Source organism: Styela clava, chromosome 8 (genome assembly GCF_964204865.1).
Source record: "Styela clava chromosome 8, kaStyClav1.hap1.2, whole genome shotgun sequence".
Taxonomy (NCBI): Eukaryota; Metazoa; Chordata; class Ascidiacea; order Stolidobranchia; family Styelidae; genus Styela; species Styela clava.
In genome coordinates this window covers 59,938-83,027 of record NC_135257.1, presented here as the reverse complement: position 1 = coordinate 83,027, position 23,090 = coordinate 59,938, and the positions used below count along the sequence as shown (strand labels likewise).

The 23,090-nt window shown below is 34.5% G+C and overlaps 2 protein-coding genes across 2 annotated transcripts in view; both read right to left on the bottom strand.

Annotated features, from left to right (window-relative positions):
• Nucleotides 1–23,090, bottom strand: part of LOC120346232 (FERM and PDZ domain-containing protein 2-like) — a 136,603-nt gene that overhangs the window by 106,733 nt on the left and 6,780 nt on the right. The window lies entirely within an intron of this gene.
• Nucleotides 1,274–22,589, bottom strand: LOC120346200 (E3 ubiquitin-protein ligase AMFR-like). Its single transcript, XM_039415879.2, has 12 exons — nucleotides 22,296–22,589; nucleotides 20,627–20,769; nucleotides 19,380–19,577; nucleotides 18,838–19,004; nucleotides 18,221–18,404; nucleotides 17,807–17,927; nucleotides 17,452–17,575; nucleotides 16,444–16,514; nucleotides 15,658–15,795; nucleotides 5,736–5,833; nucleotides 5,203–5,314; nucleotides 1,274–4,006 (listed from the first exon to the last, which is right to left on the bottom strand). Exons 1-12 carry the CDS (start codon nucleotides 22,540–22,542, stop codon nucleotides 3,207–3,209), a joined length of 2,403 nt encoding a protein of 800 aa, XP_039271813.2. The 5' UTR covers nucleotides 22,543–22,589; the 3' UTR covers nucleotides 1,274–3,206.

Here is a 23,090-nt window from a genome sequence, read left to right as displayed (position 1 = left end):
GAATCCCTCAGAACCCACAGAGATATTTAAAATAAATAAACGTTAAAGCCTTCTATCGAAATATTATGTATTATATATAGTGAAGTTTGCGTTGTCGTAGCAACTCAACATAGCAGTGAAGCAGTTTATACATATATGTGAAGAAATTGCCACAAAACTTTACACGTTCTTTTCAATCCAAGTTTTAACCTCGAGAATCGATTCCAATGCATCGGAATCGATTCTAGTCGATTCCGCAAAGAATCGATTCTGTAATCGAATCCGGACTCGATTCCGCCATCCCTATCTATGAGTGAGCGACGCATGTCTTTATCTTTGCATTATATTTCCTTTCTTCATAGTAACGTTTTAAACCTTATTTTAGGTTTTGTCTGCTTTCCCGAGTGTTTCTGTTAATATGTCATTGTATTTATCTGGGTAAATATTGCCTTTCCTTTTGAAAGAGGTTTCAAAATAAACTATGTCTATATTTATTAATCCCTTGACTTAGACCGGTTTTAAAAACACTTTCTTATCGTTAAAAATTGTCGTTTTTGCCGATTGGTTGTTACCGATGGAATGGTTTTTATACTCATAAAATGATGGGAGAACTTACAGCGCTCATCCTGTCCCCGTAGATGGGGGTGACTTGGTCCCGCAGTAGCTTGCCCCGGTTGTCAAAATGACCACGCGCCGCCACTGCGCCAAATGCATTTTAATAACCTCGATAATACCATAACGTATTAATTGCATTCAAAGTAAACGTTCGACCATCAGGGCATCGTTTATGCCGATGAAATGGCACATTGGGCGCGAGTTTAACGTTTTTCATCTTCAGTGGTATTAAAGCATTTCAGTGGTATCAAAAAGTGTGTATTCTGCGAAAGCGTTTGACAACATTTTTTTATCTGTAGCGCCTGGGACAAAATTGATGATGCTCTTTTGGGTATGATATTGTTTTATTTCTTCCCGATAATGCGCAGCCCAAATGAACATTTTTTTTGTAGTAGTCAAGAATACACAATTTCGTGGCTCGTTAATTGCGATTTCCTTTATTATTCTTAATTTTATTGTCTCGTCGCCGAAAATGGCCTTCTCTCACTGTGGTTACAATTCCGCAGCGGCACTGTCGGCACGCAATAGTAGTTTACTTATTGTTACATAGAAATAATGCCGGTTTTATCATCAATTTTTATCAATCGGCGGGACACCCTGAAACCCGCGGGTCAGTGGTTCGCCAAGCATCCATACTAACAACTGGTTTAATTAACTTGTCAATGCTTCAACGGAGGTATAGTACTATATTGCAATGAACTTTATTTAGAAATGTACACCAAATTGCGAAATAAAAATACCATTCAACTTTACTCTGGTGTTATGTGCAAATGCTGGCCTTCAGGCATTGAATATGACATGCTCCAAAGACGTCCGACTGAATGAATGAAACGAGAGCATGGGTACGCTTAATTACAAGCACTGTTATCGGATTGATACTTATAATAAAACAACATGAAGGAACAAGAAATACCAATTAACAGCGAGAGAAATGCAGAACAGATAGACTACAGGGAAAGGATTATTTCAATTCACCCTTACAGTTGATATAACAGATAACTAAACTGGATACACTTTTGAAAAAAATGCTTCTGTTGTCCATAACATGGAACAATCCGCATTTAACAACGCAAGCAAAATGTCTCATTAAAAAGTTCTCTTAAAATTGAGTCAAGCCCAATTCAAAAAAATGTGACAAAGTACAAGTTCTGGCTGGAGCAGTCCCAAGCCAAAGTTGGATGTTCAATCTTCGTTTGAACTAGTTGCGAAAAAAGACATGCTAACACGAGTTAAACAGAAAAGTCCAGACTCTTTCCTACCTCCCAGTGCTTTTAATAAAGCTTCTGTTGAAATGTGCTTAGATGCCAGCAGTTTGATAATAAATACACAACTAAAATGTTTCAATAAATTGCCTGTTTCAGTCTAACTGATACAACTTTACAAGCAAAAAATGTAGTAGTGAATATATGCATAAAATACTCGATACTCCACGATATTTCATTCCATACGGTATAAGTTTCAGAATATTTTGAAATAGATCCTCAATCAGCAAAATAATGATGTATGTTAAATTGACCGAGAACAAACCAATATTTCACGAGGATGATAACAAAAAATTACAATACAGTAATATGAAATCACAGAAACTGTTTTCATGTGAATATTTGTTAGCTTGGACTGACTGTTTGTTTTGACATTCACATTACATAAACAAATAAATCTAAACAACAATCGCATATGAGAGAATTAAATTAAACTACCAATCAGGCTCATATGTAATTTACAAATTTCATATTCAATGTCGAAAAATCAAGAATTTCATATAGTCGTAATGATGACCAATGGCACTCACTTTTAGAAAGCAATGAGTTTATTGCAGCCAAATCTGTCACAAAATCATTCCTACATCCTGTGAAAGTAAGTGAAGAGTGAATTGATAACTTATACAAATGGTTTCATGCCAACTGTCTGTAGTACTACTAAGATTGCAGCACGGTAAATAGTGTGTAATTGTATGCCTTTCTGATTTAAAATGCCATAAAAAGTGTCTCGAAGTTAGCATTTGGAAGATGCAGAATCGTAGAGTTTTGAATCGGGATCAGTTTTCTATGTTGAGTTTGTAATGGAATTGCACATTTCAGTTAACTGTGTTCAAAAATTTGGGCCACCACTAAATTTTAAATGAGTCCAATAATGGATGCTTCTGGACTTTCACTGGAGTGTCCGAGATACAATGCAGTATACCTCGAAATAAAGGGAAGTAATATTGAGCACGATTGAAATTCGCATGCCTCGAACAGTTCCGTTTTGATTCTAAGCTTTAGCATGACCAGAGTGACTGATAGGTTTAAACTAATGCAAATATGAGGTCATTACGTAAGCGATTTTCCCATAGTTACAGAACTGAATTTGGCTGATAATATGTAGGCATAATTTTGGTGATGTAAAAATACTAAAACCAAATTTGAAATTAGCTATACTTATTTGTCAGAAAACACTGTCAAATTTCAATAGAAATTTGCACCTGCACCCATTACTTAGAGCAAAATAAAACTTCTGAGAAATGAAAGAAAATTTCTAAGAAAATAAGAAAAACATTTATACAGAGTCAGCCATTCTTCAGATGCAATAATCTGAACTCTGATTTTCTACTTTTCACTCAACCCTTCCATCTAGTCGGTTTCATCCTCATAAAATGAATCATTGCCACTATTCGTATTGCTTCGCAAGACATTGGTTGTATTAAACAGCATTTCATGAGTAGGCCTTTCAACATATGATAACGAATTTGGCATGGCAGAGTGATTACTGCTACCTGTGAAAAGATTACGAATATTTAGCAAAGGGTATGCGTTTATGTTTGGCACAGATGGAGGAGTAGATGGACGTCTCACTAAATCTTGGTTGGATTTCAGGAATTTTTCCTGTGCTTGCCTAAGAAGCAAAGCCTTTCGTTGTTTTAGTAATTGTTCACGTTCTGCTGGATCTTTAGGAAAGTGTGTCAATAGTGACATTGATTTTGCAGGTGATGGATCATTAACTGACAATGAAGATGATGGCGCATTTTCATCCACATTAGTGGGGGTTGTAGAATTCGAGGTTATCACATTATTATTATTTTTTGTCATATTGCTGGTTGATGGCAAATCTTCCGGATGAGAGGTAGTAACCCTGTGACGAAGTTGGAGATTTTCCAAATCTGACTGATACTGTCGCTGGAGATTTACATCGGAATGCACAACCGGTTCTGCAGTTTCTCCCGAAGTGTTGGCAGTATTTACGGAATTAGAAAATGAAGATTCACTTGCAGGTGAATGTAAACCAAAGTTACTCGCAGGAGAATTCTGATAGTTCATCTGTTGTCGAAAATTGGGTATCTGCTGTCCTACTCGAGCGTGTGCAGCTACTGCAGATAATTGTCTGAGTAACTGTAGAGATTCAAGAGGCATTCTTGGCTGTTGGTGAGGAAGTCCTGAATTACATTATATCAAATTACACAAATATATCATAAAGATTACGGTACCTAGATCAAGGGTGCACAACTCAAATGAGGATACGTGCCAAATTTTTCAAAATAATCTTCCACGCACAATCGTTGGTATTATAAACGAACTCCCGTAAAACACACATCAAACAAATTTAAATAATAACACATAATATTTATTGAAACGATTTAATGTCCTGAATGACTGCTGATTTGAAGACGTTTTTGCAATCGAAGACCAAAGTGAATATAATATGGTCAAGTCATACAGTAGTCGCATTGGTGTGAACGAATACGCCGATTTAGATTATCCCGACATAAACACACCTTATTACCATCTCCAACAAGTGGAAAATCACGTTTCACCTACTGGTACCTAACTGCTCGCTACTGTAGGCTAGCCTACCTACTTATTTTCAGCAACAACCTTCTGAAAACAGGGCCATGAGCTAGCAATTTGTGGATAAACATGAACATTCAAGTGTCTTTCGATATAAACGTGATATTTCTGTATTTTAATGTATATCATAAATAAATTAGTTTTTACAAAACCGCCACGTTTGAGCGATGGAGTGCCAAATCAGGCACGCGTGCCCCGTGTTGTGCACCCCTGACCTAGATGGTCATAATTTTAGTCTGTTTAGTTATAATTATTGCTAGAAAGTAGAAGTTGTATTCTCTTATTGAAATTGCAATATACTTATGTATTTTAAAGAAAAACAATTGAAATCAATTAGGATTAAGTAGAGCACTAATGTCAAGCAATGGAGGTTGGGAGACTTTTGGATAAACAAATCACATATTACCATTAATTGCAGGAAGGTGTAGTTTAATCTTGCGTTCTCTCGTAAACTTCAATAAATGGAACTGCTCTACTTTATTTGAATTTAAAAAAAAATACTGACAGTACAAACAATATAACAATACTGTGAAAAGTAATATTACATCAAAAGCGCAGCTGAATATAGTAGCAAATAAATTCGATGGGCGAAGACCCTATTATAACTGGGCTGATAAAGAGTTACGATATCAAAGGTTACATGCGATGCTCATCCACACTATTTCCTCATATGCATAATGTCTAGGGACTCCAAAATTCCTGCGCTATTCAAAAAGAAGAATAAAGATGTGGAGTCTCAAACTTGAACAATACATCATCTCACAATAACAAAATAGATATTAACCCGAAATCACAGCATTGGTTGGTACGGAAACTCTTCCCTCCAATATATTATCTGTGGTGGTTTCCACGGATCTTGTTATTCTCAGATCATTCAATATAACGTTCAATGGAATCTAAAAATGAGCAGAATGCAATGTCTATTTATTATGAAACAAGTACTAAGTAAAATCATTCTCATAAGAAATAAACTATAATTGCTGTTGCTGAGACATTGATGTTTTTCATAGAATTCACAGTGATATTTATTTATATTAAATATTACAGATTAAAATCTGGCAAGTGAAACAAAATTTTTCACAAAATAGAGCCAGTTACCTAGGTTACTTTTTTGAACAAAACACCTCAATATTTTATGAAAGCAACTATACCAGCAGAGATGTGTCTTCAGTTAATATTAACTTCCTTGGTGCTAACTTAGTTGTCAAAATGAAAAGTTTCTGATGAAATATCAAATAAATCATAAAATAATAAATATCACAATACAAGAAATATATAGGAAATAATTAACTTTGTCATAAACATATTAAAATATACCTGCGGAAATATAGCTTGCACCTCTCTTGCCATGTTATCAAGTTGCGAATTTCCAGTTGTCTGGTTGACGGAATTTAAAGTACGAAAATTGGTACCGCCTAGAGCAAAATTATATATATGCTATATATCATTTACCAAAGTGAATAAACATTATTATTCAGATTCTATATATAGAAAACACTGCCATTTCAGGCAAACAACTCACCAATAACAATTTTACACATATATACAATATGTATAAGATGATTTATATTGCATCTATTCATGATATTAATTTTACAGTTTATTAAAATTGAAAAATGCATATTCAATATTAGTAGGAGTTAATATTATTCAATGCTCTACCATTTTCAGATCAAGTATCTGCCAGTACAGAGATAACACCTATTGGTAAAGCATTTATCACCTATGATTTAACACAGCATATTAAATAATGTAATTGATTCTTAATAAGTCTTTAAATAAATCAATAAGTAATATGCAAACTAGAAGAGCGTATGCGCCAGATTCTAAAATTGAGTACATTCAAGCTCTGGTGAATTCTTTCAAAGGATAGCATTTACCTATTTATACCGAAGAGAGCAAAGTCGATAAAACGGCTCAATCTTATGGTGAACCAGGCACTTTCGTCTGGTTACCAGTCCATGTCGGATATGGGGTTAGTTAGCTAGTTATTTGTTGCAGATGCATGGACTTGATGAACCACCCAAACAAAGTCGAGGAGTCAGGGTTGTCCAAAACGAATCAAATATCAAAGTATTCGAATATCTTTTCAGCTGATTTTTTATCTTTTCTATCGCCATTCCCTTGAAAGGCTTCTAATTTACGCATTCATTTGTATTGTGTCACGGGTCTCACATAAATACAAATACCGGTAGATAGATATTAAATAAGTTAAATAAAGTCGTGCGCTTTGTTACGAATTACGACGCCAAATAAAAAGTCCAAAAAAACGAGTCGATTTATTAGAAAAAAATCATTCAAACTTTTTCCTGCTTTTGGCAAATAATTTTGATAATAAAAGTCAAAAGCAGTGATTCTCTAACTAGGATTTTAGACATGGCTGTAATCATGTGGATTCCGTGGATTTTCAGTTTTTTGTCGCATTTCCGAATATTATGTATAAATCAAATCACTCAATGATTATTTTAATTTCTAGAGCATTTTAATTTTGTTCCAGTAATCGGAAATAGTATCTGGTATCTAAATAGTAAAGTAGTAAATTGTATCTGATATCTGGCGATCATCTCAAGCAGCTACCCACCTCGCATCCTCCACGATTATGACCCGCTTTGACAAACTTATTAGAAATCAAAGCCAAATTAAATGGCTGTTAGTCTAGGGTGGGCAAAATCAAATCTTTTTTCGAATGGAATAATTTGAATATTTTTAGCGAATACCGAATAGTCGAATAATGAATATTTTTGATACATACCAGGGATCCAGAACGTCGGAGGTCGATACTCCGTTTGGAAATCAATAGAAACATTGAAAAGTCGGCAATAAAGCGTTTTTTTACTGGTTAATTTCATCATAATCGCTTATTGTCTTTGTCACCGAGATCGGTTCGGCGGCGATATCCTAAAGTTGATATTCTATATTCCCGCCCTTTCTTTTTTTGCAAGAAAAAGGGGTCGCTGGATATCGAAGTTTAATATTTCTAGTATACCCTTGCGTTCACATCAGCGACAGCTGTCGAATACGTTAAGGCAGGGGTTCTCAACGTGGGGTTCGTGAACCCCTGGAAATCTCTTGGATGGCACATGGCAGTCGAGTTTTTGTGTTTTTTTTTACAATATCCTTCAACAAAGGAAAACTGAGAAACTACCAGATGAAAATGCATGCCAATTGAAACTCAGCGTAGATTTTCCCTGATCTAGCGTTGTTGTGATTGTGACACAACAATGTGAAATGCACGGCTTTTCAGCTAAACTGTGAAATCTCAAAAGACAATGTGCTGCGAGCATTGCATTTAAAAGTGATATGCTAAATTGAAACTTAAAGAGATTTGAAGAATTCATTAGTAAGGTGGAGGAGAAGGCCAAAACATTAACATGAAGATTTAATTTAGTTACAGCAGTGAATAAATGGTCAATAAAGTGTCGTTGCAGCAAATTGTACCGTGGGTTCGTGTTGATTGTTTCCTGACTCTGGTGGGGGGGTACTTAACAGAAAAAAGGTGCGGAACCCCTGCATAGGGCTGATTTGATTATGTCATGCCTTAAGGATTACCGTAATGATTACTGCCCAAATGCTTCAAAATTTAACAATGGTAATCATTTTTGATGATAATATATGCAACAACTCGTGAACGAGTCAGTGTGTATTGTTACAACGAAATTCACGATTGATTTTTCGATCTACTCTTGGCTCAACGGCCATGCATAGTCGAGTAAAATGTTTACATATTCGAAACATTACTTGGCCAAGGATGGAAAGGATCACTAAATAGCAAATACAAAGTGCTTTAAATGGAGTAGGACATGTCATTTCTTATCTGGTTACAACTTAATGAGTTTTTTTCATACAAGTAACTCATACCATGGAAACTTTTGGTCAATATTAAATCCATGCCATTTATATAACTAGAGTTTTCTAACGACCTAAAATCGTCTCTTTCACAATGAAACGCTGTGAGTGATATCGGTCGAGCTCTAGCGGTGAGCATATTCCTTAGGCTTCGCCATTACCGCCGAGCCGAGGAAGGCCATAATCGAATACTGGACTATTCCAATTCCAAATACATTCCTAAAAAAAATTTTGGATCTGGAATTGCGAATACATTCTTAATAAATGTCACATGGCATTAATTTCATTTACATTTCAGAAATCCTCCAAGGGCATAGGAATCGAGCTTAATAAATAATATTATCATAATGAAGCAGATATGAATAAAAAAAAATGGCACTGTGGTATGATTAAAATTCTAGTTCTCTTTCTTCTGAGAATAGAGAATTAATAAATATTACATGCAGTGTTAACTCTAAGCAAATTATGAGTGCGAAAGTGCTTCGCAGTCGAAAAAAAAAGTGCGAAAGTGCTTTTGCCGATATAAACAAGTTAGGTGCCCTAGCCTTTCATATAACCCATTTAAAACGGCATAGATACTCGAAAAAGCGCTCCTCCGGTTAATATTATGAATCAAAGAGAAGCCTTTTCGTTAACCGAGTTCCCTTTAAGCGAATTCATGTTTAAATAAAACAAGCGAATTCATCGGCAACGAAATAACATCTGCTAACACCTGCCGCGGACAAAACTTTCATGCAATGTATCACGGTGTCAGTTGCTTACTCGCGTAAACAGCAAAGACTATCACATTTGTTACTCCTTCCATCTAACAGACACGAGGCAGGCTGGAAACCATATTAGTTACAGGGTGGATCGTTTGTACAAATCCTGTGCAAAATAATCCCCCCCCCCTCGAATATAAATAGCAATCAACTAATAAGGGTTAGGTGCGCTGGAAATTCCTTTTCGATTTATCCCTAAACCTAATCTGATAATTATTAATTTGTGATTTTGAACCACTTTGAAAGTCGCCACCCGCTGTTTTAAAAGATAGGTTAACCTACGTTCCCTCCGAAATATTACGCAGGATACTCCCCTGTTTTAGGAGATAGGTTGAACTACTTTCCTTTCAAACTTTTTTCTCCGAAATATTACACAAGATCACTTTGAAAATCCTCCCGTTTCGTGAGCTAGCGTGACCTAATTTCTCATTTACATTTATATTATACTATTTCAGAGCTTACCCAAAGACAAGTAATTTTTAAATGTCGACATGCCTTGGTTTGCGTGCGAGTTAGTTTAAATGGGGCAGAAAACATCATATATTGGCAAAATGTTTAGTAATGTCATGTACTTTCAGCATTCATAAATAGCACTCTTTGTAATGCTGCTGACCTAGTATCAAATATTCGCATCACAACGCCACTTGCGGGGTTTCCATATATTACAATTACACTAATAGGAAGGATGACACCAAAGAGTTTTCTTTTGCGAAGGTACACTAAATATAACAAGGGTGATTCTTGAGAAAAACATGAATATAAAAAATAAACGAATGATATGATAGTGGATCCCAAATAATTTTTAGAGTGTCTCGAAATACCAATCCATTTGATAAATAATTTTTATTCGACCACATGAACGCTGATATCCTGAAAATTAATGTTGAAAGAGAATTACGCATTCTCAGATATCGGACATCCAGTCGCGATATTCAATAGTTCATATGCACAAATCTCACATAATTGCTACCCAAGTTTGTAAAGTTTAGAAACCAACAAACAGAAAATAACTTATCCTAAAACACAATTAAAATTTAGTCGGCAATAAATTCGTCGCCAAGACGATGCCATACAAAACAAAAAATATTTGGTCGCGAGAGTTACGTGAGATGCTGCCGTTGTTTTTTAAGCAGAATGTAAAAAAATTTATAATTAATAAACGGGTGTTACGACGCCCTTTACACATCGTGTGTATTAAACTTCCCTGGTAAGTACTTTGGTAAGTACTATTATTATTGTACTTATACACCTGTTGGAGTATTTCAGACAATTTCGAATTTAAAATAAATGAAAACCCGACATATAATAAAGACGCAAAAGTAAAATGAACATTTATTGAAAAAGTTATTATTTAAGAAAGATTTAAATATTATTTAAACATGATCGTACAATTCCGCCAAAACCTCGATGTTCGCAAGTGAGATGATAAATAAATACTTCCCTGTATTCGATCAATTAACTTTAGCGTATCGTTGTTCTGCCAACAAACAGCCGGGTGCAAAATATTTCCGTCCTGTGATATGCTCACAAATATTCTCGATATTAATATCATACCCTCGCGTATGTACTTTCTATTAGTTCTTTTGTGATCCCTTTCATCCTTGGCCAAGTCATGTTTCGAATATGTGAACATTTTATTCGACCATACATGGCCGACGGGATGTTAAAATTGTAAACAAGAGAGAGGTAAAATCAATCGCGAATTTCGTTATAACAGCTCGTTTACGAATTGTTGCGCCTGTTATCGTAGAAAATGATTACATTTGTTGTATTTTGAGGCATTTAAGCAGTAATAATTAGGGCATGACATCATCAAAATCGTCAAGTGAGATATTGAAATTGCAAATTCCGTAAATAAAATTGTGAATTATTCGGTAACGAATTCAGCTTTAATGACCGTAGGGGTATTGTTTTGTTGAAAATTAATATCAATGTGAGAGCGCCAAAAACATACAGTCCATACCGATGCGACTACAATTGGTGTGGCGCGTTTATTAGTAGTGTAAAATAAATTAAACGAATATTAATTATAACCAAGCCTTTCAGCGTGTTTATTTTCTGTGGGCAGGAATCGTAAAATACCATCTTGAGACAAATTCACTTCTATTATAAAATCTTAATTTTAAGGTATTATCGTTATACAAATAACGTGTGGCAACTTTTTAATTTATCGTCGACCAAAAAACCGCCCCACACTCGTCCAAACGTGTGTCGAGCTTGAACGACAGGAACAGATTCATCGACGACCTTTATTAGGGAAAATATGTATTTTATTGGGAATGCAAAATAAATGTAACAAAACGCATTTTTTTGTGATATAACTTTGTATTTTCGGAAACGGGTTGCCGTGAAAGGTAAAATTTGATCTAAATTAATCGCAAAAATGTTTTATTTTAAATGTAACAAAACACATTTTGCGATATAACCTTGTATTTTCGAAAATGGGTGTCCTGAAAGGAAAATATGATCTAAATTAATCGCAAAAATGTTTTATTTTAAATGTAACAAAACACATTTTCGCGATATAACCTTGTATTTTCGGATACCGGGTGTCATGAAGAGTAAAATATGATCTGAATTAAGCGTAAATAATGTTTCATTCCAAATGTATCATAACGCATTTTTTGCGATATAACTTTGTATTTTCGAAAACGGGGCGTCACGAAAATTATTAATCTAATGTTTTATCTATCGTCTAACTAAGTCTGGAACACATCATTTTCGGGGAGAACTCTAGCCCGCGAAACGTCATTTAATTTAAAATAGAGAATGTTTCACGCATTTCAAAACGGAAAATCACCAGTACCATTCAACCCTCTGGATTCAGTATTCTTTATCCCCGTGTCAAAACTTTCTGAAGAATGGAACAAAGAACCCGTCAAACCGCCGCGGAAGAAGGGGAGTATTTTTTGCACTAATATTTAGGGCGTGACAATATCAAAATCGTCAAGAAACTGGTGAATTTGCAAATTCCATAAATAAAATTGTGAATTGCTGGGTAACATTTTAGCTATAACTATCGCCGGGGTATTGTTTTGTTGAAAACACGTTGAAACTTAAGGGAATTAGTTACAATTAGCGCCTGACCTCTATTAGGCACTCGAAAAAAAAGCACTCGAGCCCAATCTTTTTAGCATTAAGTCGCATACGTAAAATATCCTGTAAAAGAAGTGCTGTTCATTAACGTCATCTCGTCCTATGACCACGCAGAAATGCCTTTATTGCCGAATTATTCAATCACTATTTTAAATCAACATTCAGGATTGGCACAATTTCAGATTTGCGAAGTTTATCACCATAGAAATATAGATTACCCAAACCCTGGACCATCGCCTCGGTGACAAGAACAATTAGCGATTACAACGGAATTAACCAGTAAAAAGGCTTTGTTGCCGATTTTTTAATGTTTCCACCACGTTTATTCGGTACTCCTTAAAAATATTCGATTCAAAAAAATATTGAATTTTGCCCACCCGTACTCGCATATCAATGAGAAATAGTTGTGTAAATATCGCAAAATTCCGGAAAATGCCACGTCCTTTCAACATTCGATTACAATAAAATGGCACTTAATGGTATTTTGTGAATTTGGTGATTTTGCAAATCTGTGACATGCTACTAAAAGTTTCGTCTGATTTGAAAATCGTGCAGTTTGGTCACAATTTATCCAAAGTGACTATAACACGTTACTAACACTTTTATAGTCATTTTGAATTCATCGATATCAATGATAGTCACATGACCACTCTCGTTTAAAGAAACGCACTGCTAGTATTCCAACATCTGGTTTCAAACACCGGGGAGCGTTTTTTGCGGGAGAAGCGGAATCGGTGTGCTTGTATAATAATCATATTATAAACAAGAATTTTGCGGTTAATGCAAAAGCTTTATCTCCTATGTCTGCATCTCATAGGTTAAAATTCCGGTAAATATCCTTATGATATGCAGAATTGAGTTACAAAAGTACTAGTATGTTACTTATTTGTCAACTTAATACTCGAAAATATTTGTTAACTTTAAATTTTTATTCCATTCGGAAAAAAGTGCTATTTCTCTTCAAAATCGGAAAAAAGTGCTATTTCGCAGTCCCTAAAAAACGTTGCGAAAGTGCTTCGCAATTTTCGCAAAAAAGTGCGCTAATAGTGAACACTGATTACATGATTTTCATACTTATGAATTGTGGTGTATCTTGGAAAGTACAGAAAAAAAGAGCAACTAGACGCCCAGTGAAATGTTCAAATCCTACATTAAAATCAAAGTATTTAACAAGGCACACACTTTTTGACGCAGTTAATTTTAGCTAAAAATTCTGACTGTTTTTTGCCAGTGTGAGTGTCATATAGCCCATTGACATCGTTAATTAGATAAGCTCATTTTTGCCACTTCTACCTATCTCAATTATCCATCTATACGAGTATCAAGTCTTGTGCCACCACGGACATCTCGATTCATTTTTATTTTGCTCGCAAAACTAAGTTCATTTAAAAAAATAAAAGAGAGACGATAAAAATAATAATATTATCAATCAAAAATGCACATCCCCAAAACTGATTCCCCCCTAATGTCAGGCTTTAGTTTACAACAGGGAAACATAAAACTCAACGTGTACCAGGGGCGGACACTTTCCATAATTTTGAGGGGGCGAACTCGGATCGCCTACCGAAAAACACCGCGCCGTGTATCGTCACGTATCAATAACCTGTCGATGGCATTCTCTAAGTATTAGCATGTCATTTTGCTACTCATATATAGATTACCTATGCTGCTTTGCTCGGACACGGAACTTGCGCGTCACTGAACCAATTTCTTGAATTCCACGAGAATTAGCCCACGGCTCTTGCTAACAAACAGAAAATAACAAATTTGAGGAGTCGTATTAGGTTATTGTTTCAATTCCTAGTTCTGCATAAAGCCCACTAACGCCGTTTCGTAAAATTAGAAATGCAAAACAAGGTAACAAGCCATTGTGCGAATTTTTTTCCTAAATTTTACCAAGGAATTATCATTTGACTAGTAGAATTGCCATTATTGCCGATTTATTAAATCATCATTTGAACTCGAAATAACACAGGATTCACGCAATGACTTTGCAGGGTTTTTTGGGCCTATTTGAAGCGTATAATGATTTTTCTGTCGATCCATGACAGCCAAGAGATTCTAAAATGTCCTTATATATTAATTTAATTGTGTGCAACGTAACTCGCGGTTGCGACTTCTTACGTCCAAATAAAAATATTACTAAACTAAAGTACCACGGCGATATGTGGACATGAAAATATGAGATAAGCTGCCTGATGTATTTAATTTTGATACGTATTTTTGCAATCTTCCGAACTCGTTATCGCCGTTACAAAAATCTCGATATCTGATATAAAATCCCATATGGTACAATTTTAATTCATACAATGAAAATAATTATAAAGTATACTAGTAAATCAAAAATACAAATTCACCGCCTCGAAATCCACGCGAAACAGTCGCCGCGATTACGCCACTTGTTATCAATCTGCGGACATAAAAATGTGTGGTAAACTGCCCGTTTATATATTGTTATGATCCGTATTTTTGCTATTTTGCGCATTCGATAAATTTGAGATGTACTTGTCACACTGGCTCCGCTCAATCGCAATGTTGTCACTCCGATTATTTTTAAAGATAAAACCTTTCGAAAAATCCGTAAATTTTCTGTCAATTCTCACGTAGTAAAAGTTATTTCAGTACAATAAAAATACATAAATAAATACAAAAAGTGATCGAATATACTTTAGTTATCTTATATATCATCACAAACCGGGGAAAAGTCCCGTTCTCAGCTTTGTTTAATATTAACACGAAAATTTTCAACGTCAATTTAAAAGTAATGGATAAAAAGGCAAATCCCGCTCACAATTGACCGTGTTTCGATTTTAGTGACGAAATGTTTTTGAAGGTCAAGCAAACATAATTTGTGCCGTAGGCACATGAAATTTTGCGATTTTCGATGCCTAGAAAAAGCGTTTTTAGACTGTCGCAGGTCTCAACAAAACTCATATTATTTACAGTTTTATTTTTAGTATTTTATATTGCCGCCTTTCAACTTTTCGACATAGTAAATGCTTTGATCTTTGCCCGCAAATTATGCTGGGCCTTGCACGAAATCCATAACGTGAAAAGATACGTCCATCGGTGAAAATTGTTTATAACAACTTTAGATCTAGTTAATTTTTTAGCGATAATAATTAATTGTTGTAATGAAACACAGTTTGCCTCTTTCACTTCTCTCGCAAGTGCCAACAATAACACTATTGAATAATTTTGACAATGAGAAAATCCTATTAAATTGTACAAAAATGAAATAGTTGTGCAAAACCGTGGCGTGTGATCGGCGGTGCTTTTGAAGACGAAGTATTACCCGTGCGGGCGCACATGTTTTTCAAATGTGAGGTGCTCCGAAGGCGCCCTGGTCCACATTATTGTAAGAAAACAGTTATAATATCGGCAACTATTAACCGTTTAATTGCGTTTGCGTTAAAAGCGTTTAATTTAAATTTTTTTGCGAAACTATTGGGGGGGCGATCGCCGGGTGTCCGCCCCTGACGTGTACATAAAAAGTACTTTTATTAATGCCACATACTGATTCAACAATGCATTACCTCTTGCAGCCATGACTGGTGTGTGTGTAACTTCCAGTGAAAAACTTGGCAACCAGCTAGCAAACCTCGATCCATCAAAATGCCAGAAATGATTTTGATGTTCATTGTTGACCCTATTTTCTGCTCCATTATTGCCATCTGTGGGACAAGTGAAACAAAACTACACATAATAAAAGTTAAAGAAAAATGGCATTTAGTATATTGGTTGCAGTGATGGCGCTGACAAAAACATTGTAGCCTATATAATAAACAAGGAGATATACTGAAAATCTGTCACATAACTATTGGAGGATGGCACAAAAATGCTCAATGCTACACAAAATCATGATGTTATGAAAGGTATTCAATCAGTAAATGGTCACAACAGTTAAATTTCAATTGTTCGCTGCAATGAGAATTAGCAATAGCATGAGAATTTCCTTTAACAAGCAATAATGATGTACAAATTAATTAATCCAAAACTTCCACTGTTTAAATGAGGCATGTGCTTCAAAATTTTCATTTTTCATATTCACGTTGTTTCAGAAATAAAGCAATAACAGGTGCATATAGGAGTAATTCTGTATAGTTTCAATATGGTCTGTCATTTCAGCGCTATTTTATTATTTCAGTGTATGTGTTAATTTTGAGATGGGGGTTGCTTTCCTTCCTGAGCAATGCATGTGACACTAAATGATTTTACAATGCTAGTACGGTGCTTGATAAATAAAAATCAATGCCAATTGCCAACAATAATGGTTGATTCATTTTGAGAGAAACTAGATATGAATAAAAATTGTTTAAAACCATTCTCTGCAGGTTGATTTGCCTCTTGATTTCTATCTGCATTGTTGGAGTTGCGAACATCAAGTTGTTTTCTGTTTTTAAAAAAACAAATTAATTGAAATGACTGAGCAAGTCATTTATCATAGATGAATAGCTGTCAAATGAAACCAGAGGAACGCCAGAGAATCTATAAAAATGATCATAATAACTCAAATTACTTTTCAACAAAATCAGCTACTTTTTGTACCAAGTTGGCTGTATCAGGTAGCAGTAATTTTCCCAGTATTGATATTAGCTAAAAATAGACCTCTTTAATTTGGTATACATATATTGATGATTGAACTTTTTTGCCTGTGAGGCATTTATTGTCTTGTTTAACTATTCACAGTTTATGATATAGTATAGTAAGTGATTGCCCTCAGAGTACAGAGCAGACAGGCCATGTCTGGTTAACTGAGCTATGGTTGTCCCCATCTTCACAAGTTATGACATCTCATTTTATTTTTACAACTGAACTCCTTATTATTAATAAATAATAATGTTTTCAAATTCAAGTTATTATCATATACACTTGCATATAACAGCTATTATATAATTTATCTAAATTTTTAAAATTCCTTCTGCAAAATTCATAACGCATTTGAAATCCAACAAGACGTCCCAGTAGATTTTCTATTTATGTATCTGGATCACGAACATCAATTTCTCATGTTTTGGGATATCTGTTCTTCAAATTAACAAAAAAAGTTCCACAAAAACAGGAAATACATATTAAATAACTGGTACTCATTCCCTTAGTGTGTGAACCAGGTTAGGGTAAGGTCATAATTTTATTCCAATTTCCTTACTTTAGTTCTAACATGAGTTCGGAGACGGTCTGTGTCAGCCAAGTGAATATACCCCCTGCCCATAAGCTTCCATCCCTTTACACAACTTGATTAACTGCATATTGGTACACACCCTTCTGGAGCGTCCAATAACTTTAGTTAGAATAAAATATGCCGGAAATGTGAACAATTCCAAACACACCTGCATGTTGGACATGTTGTATCCTGTTCGAGCCAAGATCGCAGGCAACCACTATGAAATAAATGTCCACATGGTAGTTTTCTGGCGGAATCCATTATATCCCAACAAATTGCACAACTGTCCTCTGAAATAATGTTTAAATAATTTTTTTTTCTCACTCGACTTTGTTTTTCAATTTTTTATTTGATATTACATTAGTCACATTGTCGTTATGAAGGCAAAATGAGTAATAAAAACTTTGATCATTGCGGATTTGGCTAAATAGGCTTTATACACAATGCACCACAGAAAATCTATTACAAACTGATGATAATATTATTTATATTCTGTTATGAGCTTGTTTCATATAACATACCATTTTCTCTTAGTTCTTCGGATGTTGCTTGAGCAAACTTGGCTTCCATGTTCGCAACTACTCTGCAATAGTTTTTATGACGTCTTATTCTTTTTTGAATCTCTGAGAATATGTAACGAAGCTGAAAAGCAATATGGTTTGAATAGTTTTTTGAGTTACATGTCTTAATATAAGCTGCCTGGCCTGATGTTTTAATTCCAGAGAGTCCTAAAAAAACTAGACAAAAAAGCATCGAAAGTTATTTGGAGGCATGAAATTATTCAATAATAAACAAATATGATTATAGTATCTCATCACAAAACTACATAATAAGACTGCAATATCTGAATCACTACTCATCAATAAATCCATCAGAGAAATCTGTATATGGTTAATTAAATACTTTACATGAATTTGAATGATTTCGATACATACCTGCATACAGATAACCAAGCTTGCCATTGACAGCCAAATATTTCCAGAGAACAACATGTGTAGGTGATGAATGAAATTAACTGTGAGAGAAAGTAGTTCCATAAACAAATCAGTGTGGTAAACTATAGTTGCTTTTTGCTCCCACAAATCCTCACGGCGAATGCCATACAAGTGAATTCCATATCTAAAAAGAAAAAGATAAGCATTACTAATTTAAAACTATATTCACGCCTTGATTTCAATACGAGCACAGATGTTCCACTGTTAGGTCATTTCTGATTGATTGTTTATATTAGGCATTCAATTTTGCGATCATAACAGAACACATGTCGTTTAGTATTTTTAAAGCATATTATACTAGGGTGAGGGACGCAAGATTTTACGAAAATCATTTTTTAAAAGTTTGGGTCACTTGAAACAAAGTTGGGAACCTCTGCCTCAGAGGATGAAAGATGGAAAATATGCATCTATTTTTCCATCATTCTGGTTTATGTATGAATAAAGAATTAGTTTGAAAATAAATACAGGTAGTAAGTCAAGAACATAAATATCAAAAAATTAACCTGGATATATATTTAATAATATTTCTGAATAACTTATTAGATAAAATATCTCACCTCATGAGAACATGGAGAGCTTTTACCATTATGATTACACATTCAGATAACATGAATATTAAAGAGTGAAATTCTTGCGATATTGGGTAAAAAGGTTGTTTTCGAGAAAGACAAGTCCATGATAAACCTACACCACAACACATCACCAAGCATAAAAGACCGACAACCTGAAGATAATATACTTTGTAAATGGCAGATCATAGATGGACTCCCATTTAAAAAAAGTTATCCATAATTTTTAGGTTTCTTAAATATGCCAAGATGTAATTGTTCTCATCATGAATGAAAAAATGATTCCCCAATCTTATGGTACTATTCCTCAATTCATAAGATAAGTTGGATTATTTGAAAACAAATATTATTGAATCAAGTTGAAATTCAAATTACTGGCCATTTTTTAATGACAAATACTAGCTTAGCGTCATTTGCTTTATTTAAAAAATTTTGATGAATGAAGGCTCTGCTTACAGAACTTGATTTATTTGTTTGTTGCACGCATAGTTTAATTTTGCTAATTACATGCATCAAATACTTCATCTTACTTTCCAGTGGAACTGTGTTGGAGTGTTTGGAGAAAATGATAAAAAATCAAATCTGTCTTTAGATAGCTTTGTGAGAAGAAGCAAAGCTGCAATTGCGGTATACCAACCGACCCATAATAAGACCTCATTCAGTGTAAGAACATTCATCACTCCAAACACAAATATGAATTTGTAGAATACAAAGTTCCAGAATTTGTCCTGTTGCCAATATAAAAATAATCAGTTAAATTTTCTATTGAACATTTTGTAATGGAAGCCATAAACTGTGACATGGACATAAACAAACTGACTAAATTATACATATCGTCGTTGTGTCGTACCTCTTTGTCTTGTGTATTTTACTTGAGTTGTATTTGTATAGCATATTTCATGCCCGTTGTCCTATTATAACGCAACAGTCCTAAACTGCTGTTATAATTGTTAGGGGTGTTGGGTAAGGTCTGGAACATGTATCCAGTCTCTGTTTTACTGTTTAATTATTATTCAGAGATTGTTACATTTTTGAGGCAAATAAACATACATACCTAATACCATGATTTTATCAATATAAAATATATTTTAATAATGACATCTTAACGTATCTTTAAAATTTTACAACAAAAATAATGTAACATCGAAAAATGGTTGTTTTCTCTCAGTAAACATTGAATTGATGGCATGAGGCAGACAGTACAGCAAACAAGCTGACTCATGCCTATTGATTTTATATAAGGGCATTAAATTAACATATTCAGAAATGAGACATGGTATGATGCAATATCAGTACAACTTTATATTATATTCATCATTATTCAGTTAGAATACATCCACCATTCTGTGTTATGTTCTCCATTTCAATTTTTAAATATTTAATTAAGTTCATAAGAATCAAAATTGCACTATTAACAAAAACAATACAATGGATATCTTTTTTTCTGAACTGTTCCAAAATATCTTTTCCTTCAATTCTATAAACCACATAAAAAGTGAAAGGCTACAGTACAAACTAATTCAAAACATAAAAATATTACTATTAATTTATCCTAGTTTAAAATAGAAATTTTACATTCACCCTTGTGGGCACTCAAAAAACAATAAAATGTTATGCGACAAAATAAAACCAGTGCATGGCACGATCAGATACAATTTTTAAGGTTTACAAGAATTTAAAAATTACATTAGTTTAGTCAATCAGATCACATTCAAACTTTTTTAGAAAGTTTTACACAGAGAAAAAAAAATGGTAATAGCCATGGAATATATCAAACCTTAATATGTTGTCTTTCTACAACTCTCAAGTTTCCAAATACAACTTTGAGAATAAATTTTGCGCCAAGTGCAAATAAACAATAAGCAGCATTGATTAACACACCAAGAGTAAGGGGCTCATCGAGCATGATTATTACAACTCCTGAAAAAAAGAAAACATTGGCAATCCAGAAATCAACTTATATAATATCTATGTTAGTTTGGCCTATCTATAGGGTCTGCTCTACCGTATCGTGCCCCATATTCTCCTCACACGAACAACCAATGAAATACAACTTTCAGAACAATTTATTTTATTTTACAACTGCAAATTTACACATCAATTCTGAGATTTGATCAAACTTGATGATACTTGAATAGATCCTATCCTATCTGGGTGAAATCATTAACACTTTGACAGGTTTACAGTAAATCAGATTAGATGTGTCCTTAGAACCAGATTTGCCCATATTGCAAATTTATATTCTCACTTGCTTTTACAAATACCTATAATGACTCATGGATCAAACTGGTCTTTTGAAGATGGTATTTCAATATATAAATATGGAGTTGAATGCCTAAAGAAGATTGTGACTAGTTCACATAACTACAGTTAAATCACACAACAATGCTAAATTTTTATAATAACAAAAGACAGTTGGATGATGAAAAGATTTATTATGTAACCGAGGATATTGGCATCCCACCAAGTTACAATCTGCTCATAATATGATCGTGTTTATCCACGACTGAAAACCTTCATAGTTCACATTAATAAAAATTGTATAAAAAAGTATTTGGCTTCACATTTTATTGACTAGACCAGGGTGGTCCAAGGTTGTTGGCTCCGGAGGCCACACAATTATTTTTGCATTGTTCGCAGGCCACAATAGTGCCAAACCACCAAAAACTTACTGAAACATACAAAAGTCTTTCTATATTTTTATTTATGGTAAGATTTCGAACTCTGTAAAACAGAAAGTGTTTCTGCAAATGTAAATGCTTCCGAACATCAAGGCCGAGGGTAATTACTAATATAGGCAGCATTTTTTGTAATTCTGTTTAGGATGGTCGCAATAAACACCCAACATGAATTATATTGTTAGACCATGACAATAACATTTAGTTATCAGGCACAGCCAACCTAGGCTAAAAGAATTGGCATTGAACTTAAGCTCCTTATGATGCTAAAATTGTTAGCATATTCCTGACCAAAAAGATAGAAGGACTGCCAAGAACATCATTCAACTTCACTAGTTGCCTCAGCTAGCCATAACATCGGACAATTCAGAGACATTGGTGGTGTAACAATATGTCAAAAGATTTTTCTGGTTAATTTTATGACGAAAAAACACTAAGTGCGATTTTTTGATTACTTCTCCGAATGCAGCATGGGCCAATATTTTTTTATGTCAGAAAATGAAATACAAAATCAAGAGTTATGCACTTGGAATGAATGGTCGACTAGAAATAACGGGTTTTTAAACAAAAAAAGTAGTAGTCAAATACAAATAAACAAGGTTTTCACAGAGAACGTTTGCTCCATGAAAAAAAAATCAATATTATAGATCTTGGTGTATGGTAAAGGATGATACAATGGACATCTACATGCAGTCGATTTTCCATTTACAAGCCAATCGTAATACAGTAATATGACAAATTAATAACTTCAAAAGCTTGGTAGCCTACCTTGAACATAAGATATACCGAACATGCCTCGTTCAGAAACAGAGGACATTTCAACATCTGGTTGTTGATGTGTATGAAACTTATCAACAGTCATTGATGGGTTTTCTGATTGTTTTGAATTCATTCTTGTGTGTTCCTTATCAGCCCAAAAAACAACTAATACAAGCAATAGAATGCTTGCTACTGTGTATAGCTGTATGCTTGGAAGCATAACAGGTATCCTTCGAAGGACAAAAGACGAAGGCATTTTACTTGTTTTTGCCTAACAAATACTTTCTGCAATTGTGGCACAAATAAAAAATTAATATTCCGGTATAGTCTACAGATAATGGGTTCCTTTAATAACCGGAACAGACCATAAATAACCGGAACTGGGAAGAATTTTTACATAAACCTACCAAAGATATCTTTCTGTCTTTCAAAGGACATTTTATATACATCTATATACGCCTACATCTAGGTGATTTTCCAGGTAAAACAGCAAACTTTGGGGGACAGTGGTAAAAACAAGTTCCTGCTGTCCTGCAATTATCGGAACGAAACCTAAATTACGATACCTAAACAGACCAAGGTTACCTTACTCTAGCCCAGTGATTCCCAAAGTGGGCGGTGGGCGAAAATGATACAGAGGGGGGCGAAAAAGTCAAAGGGGGCGATTTCACGAAACCTGATTTTGTTCGACGCATCGTGCACTTAATTCTGTACTCTGTGTGCATTCGCATGCTTGAATCACGGGGGCGATTATTACACGCCAAAGGATTACTGGACTCGTCTTCGCAGTAAGTTACGGTAGTT

Coding starts and splice junctions, on each gene's coding strand:
- LOC120346200 (XM_039415879.2), bottom strand. CDS start 22,542: ATGCCTTCGTCTTTTGTCCTTCGAAGGATACCTGTTATGCTTCCAAGC. Junction 17,928..18,220: donor GCTTGGTTATCTGTATGCAG/GTATGTATCGAA, acceptor ATTGCTTTTCAG/CTTCGTTACATATTCTCAGA. Junction 17,576..17,806: donor CGAAGAACTAAGAGAAAATG/GTATGTTATATG, acceptor ACATTATTTCAG/AGGACAGTTGTGCAATTTGT.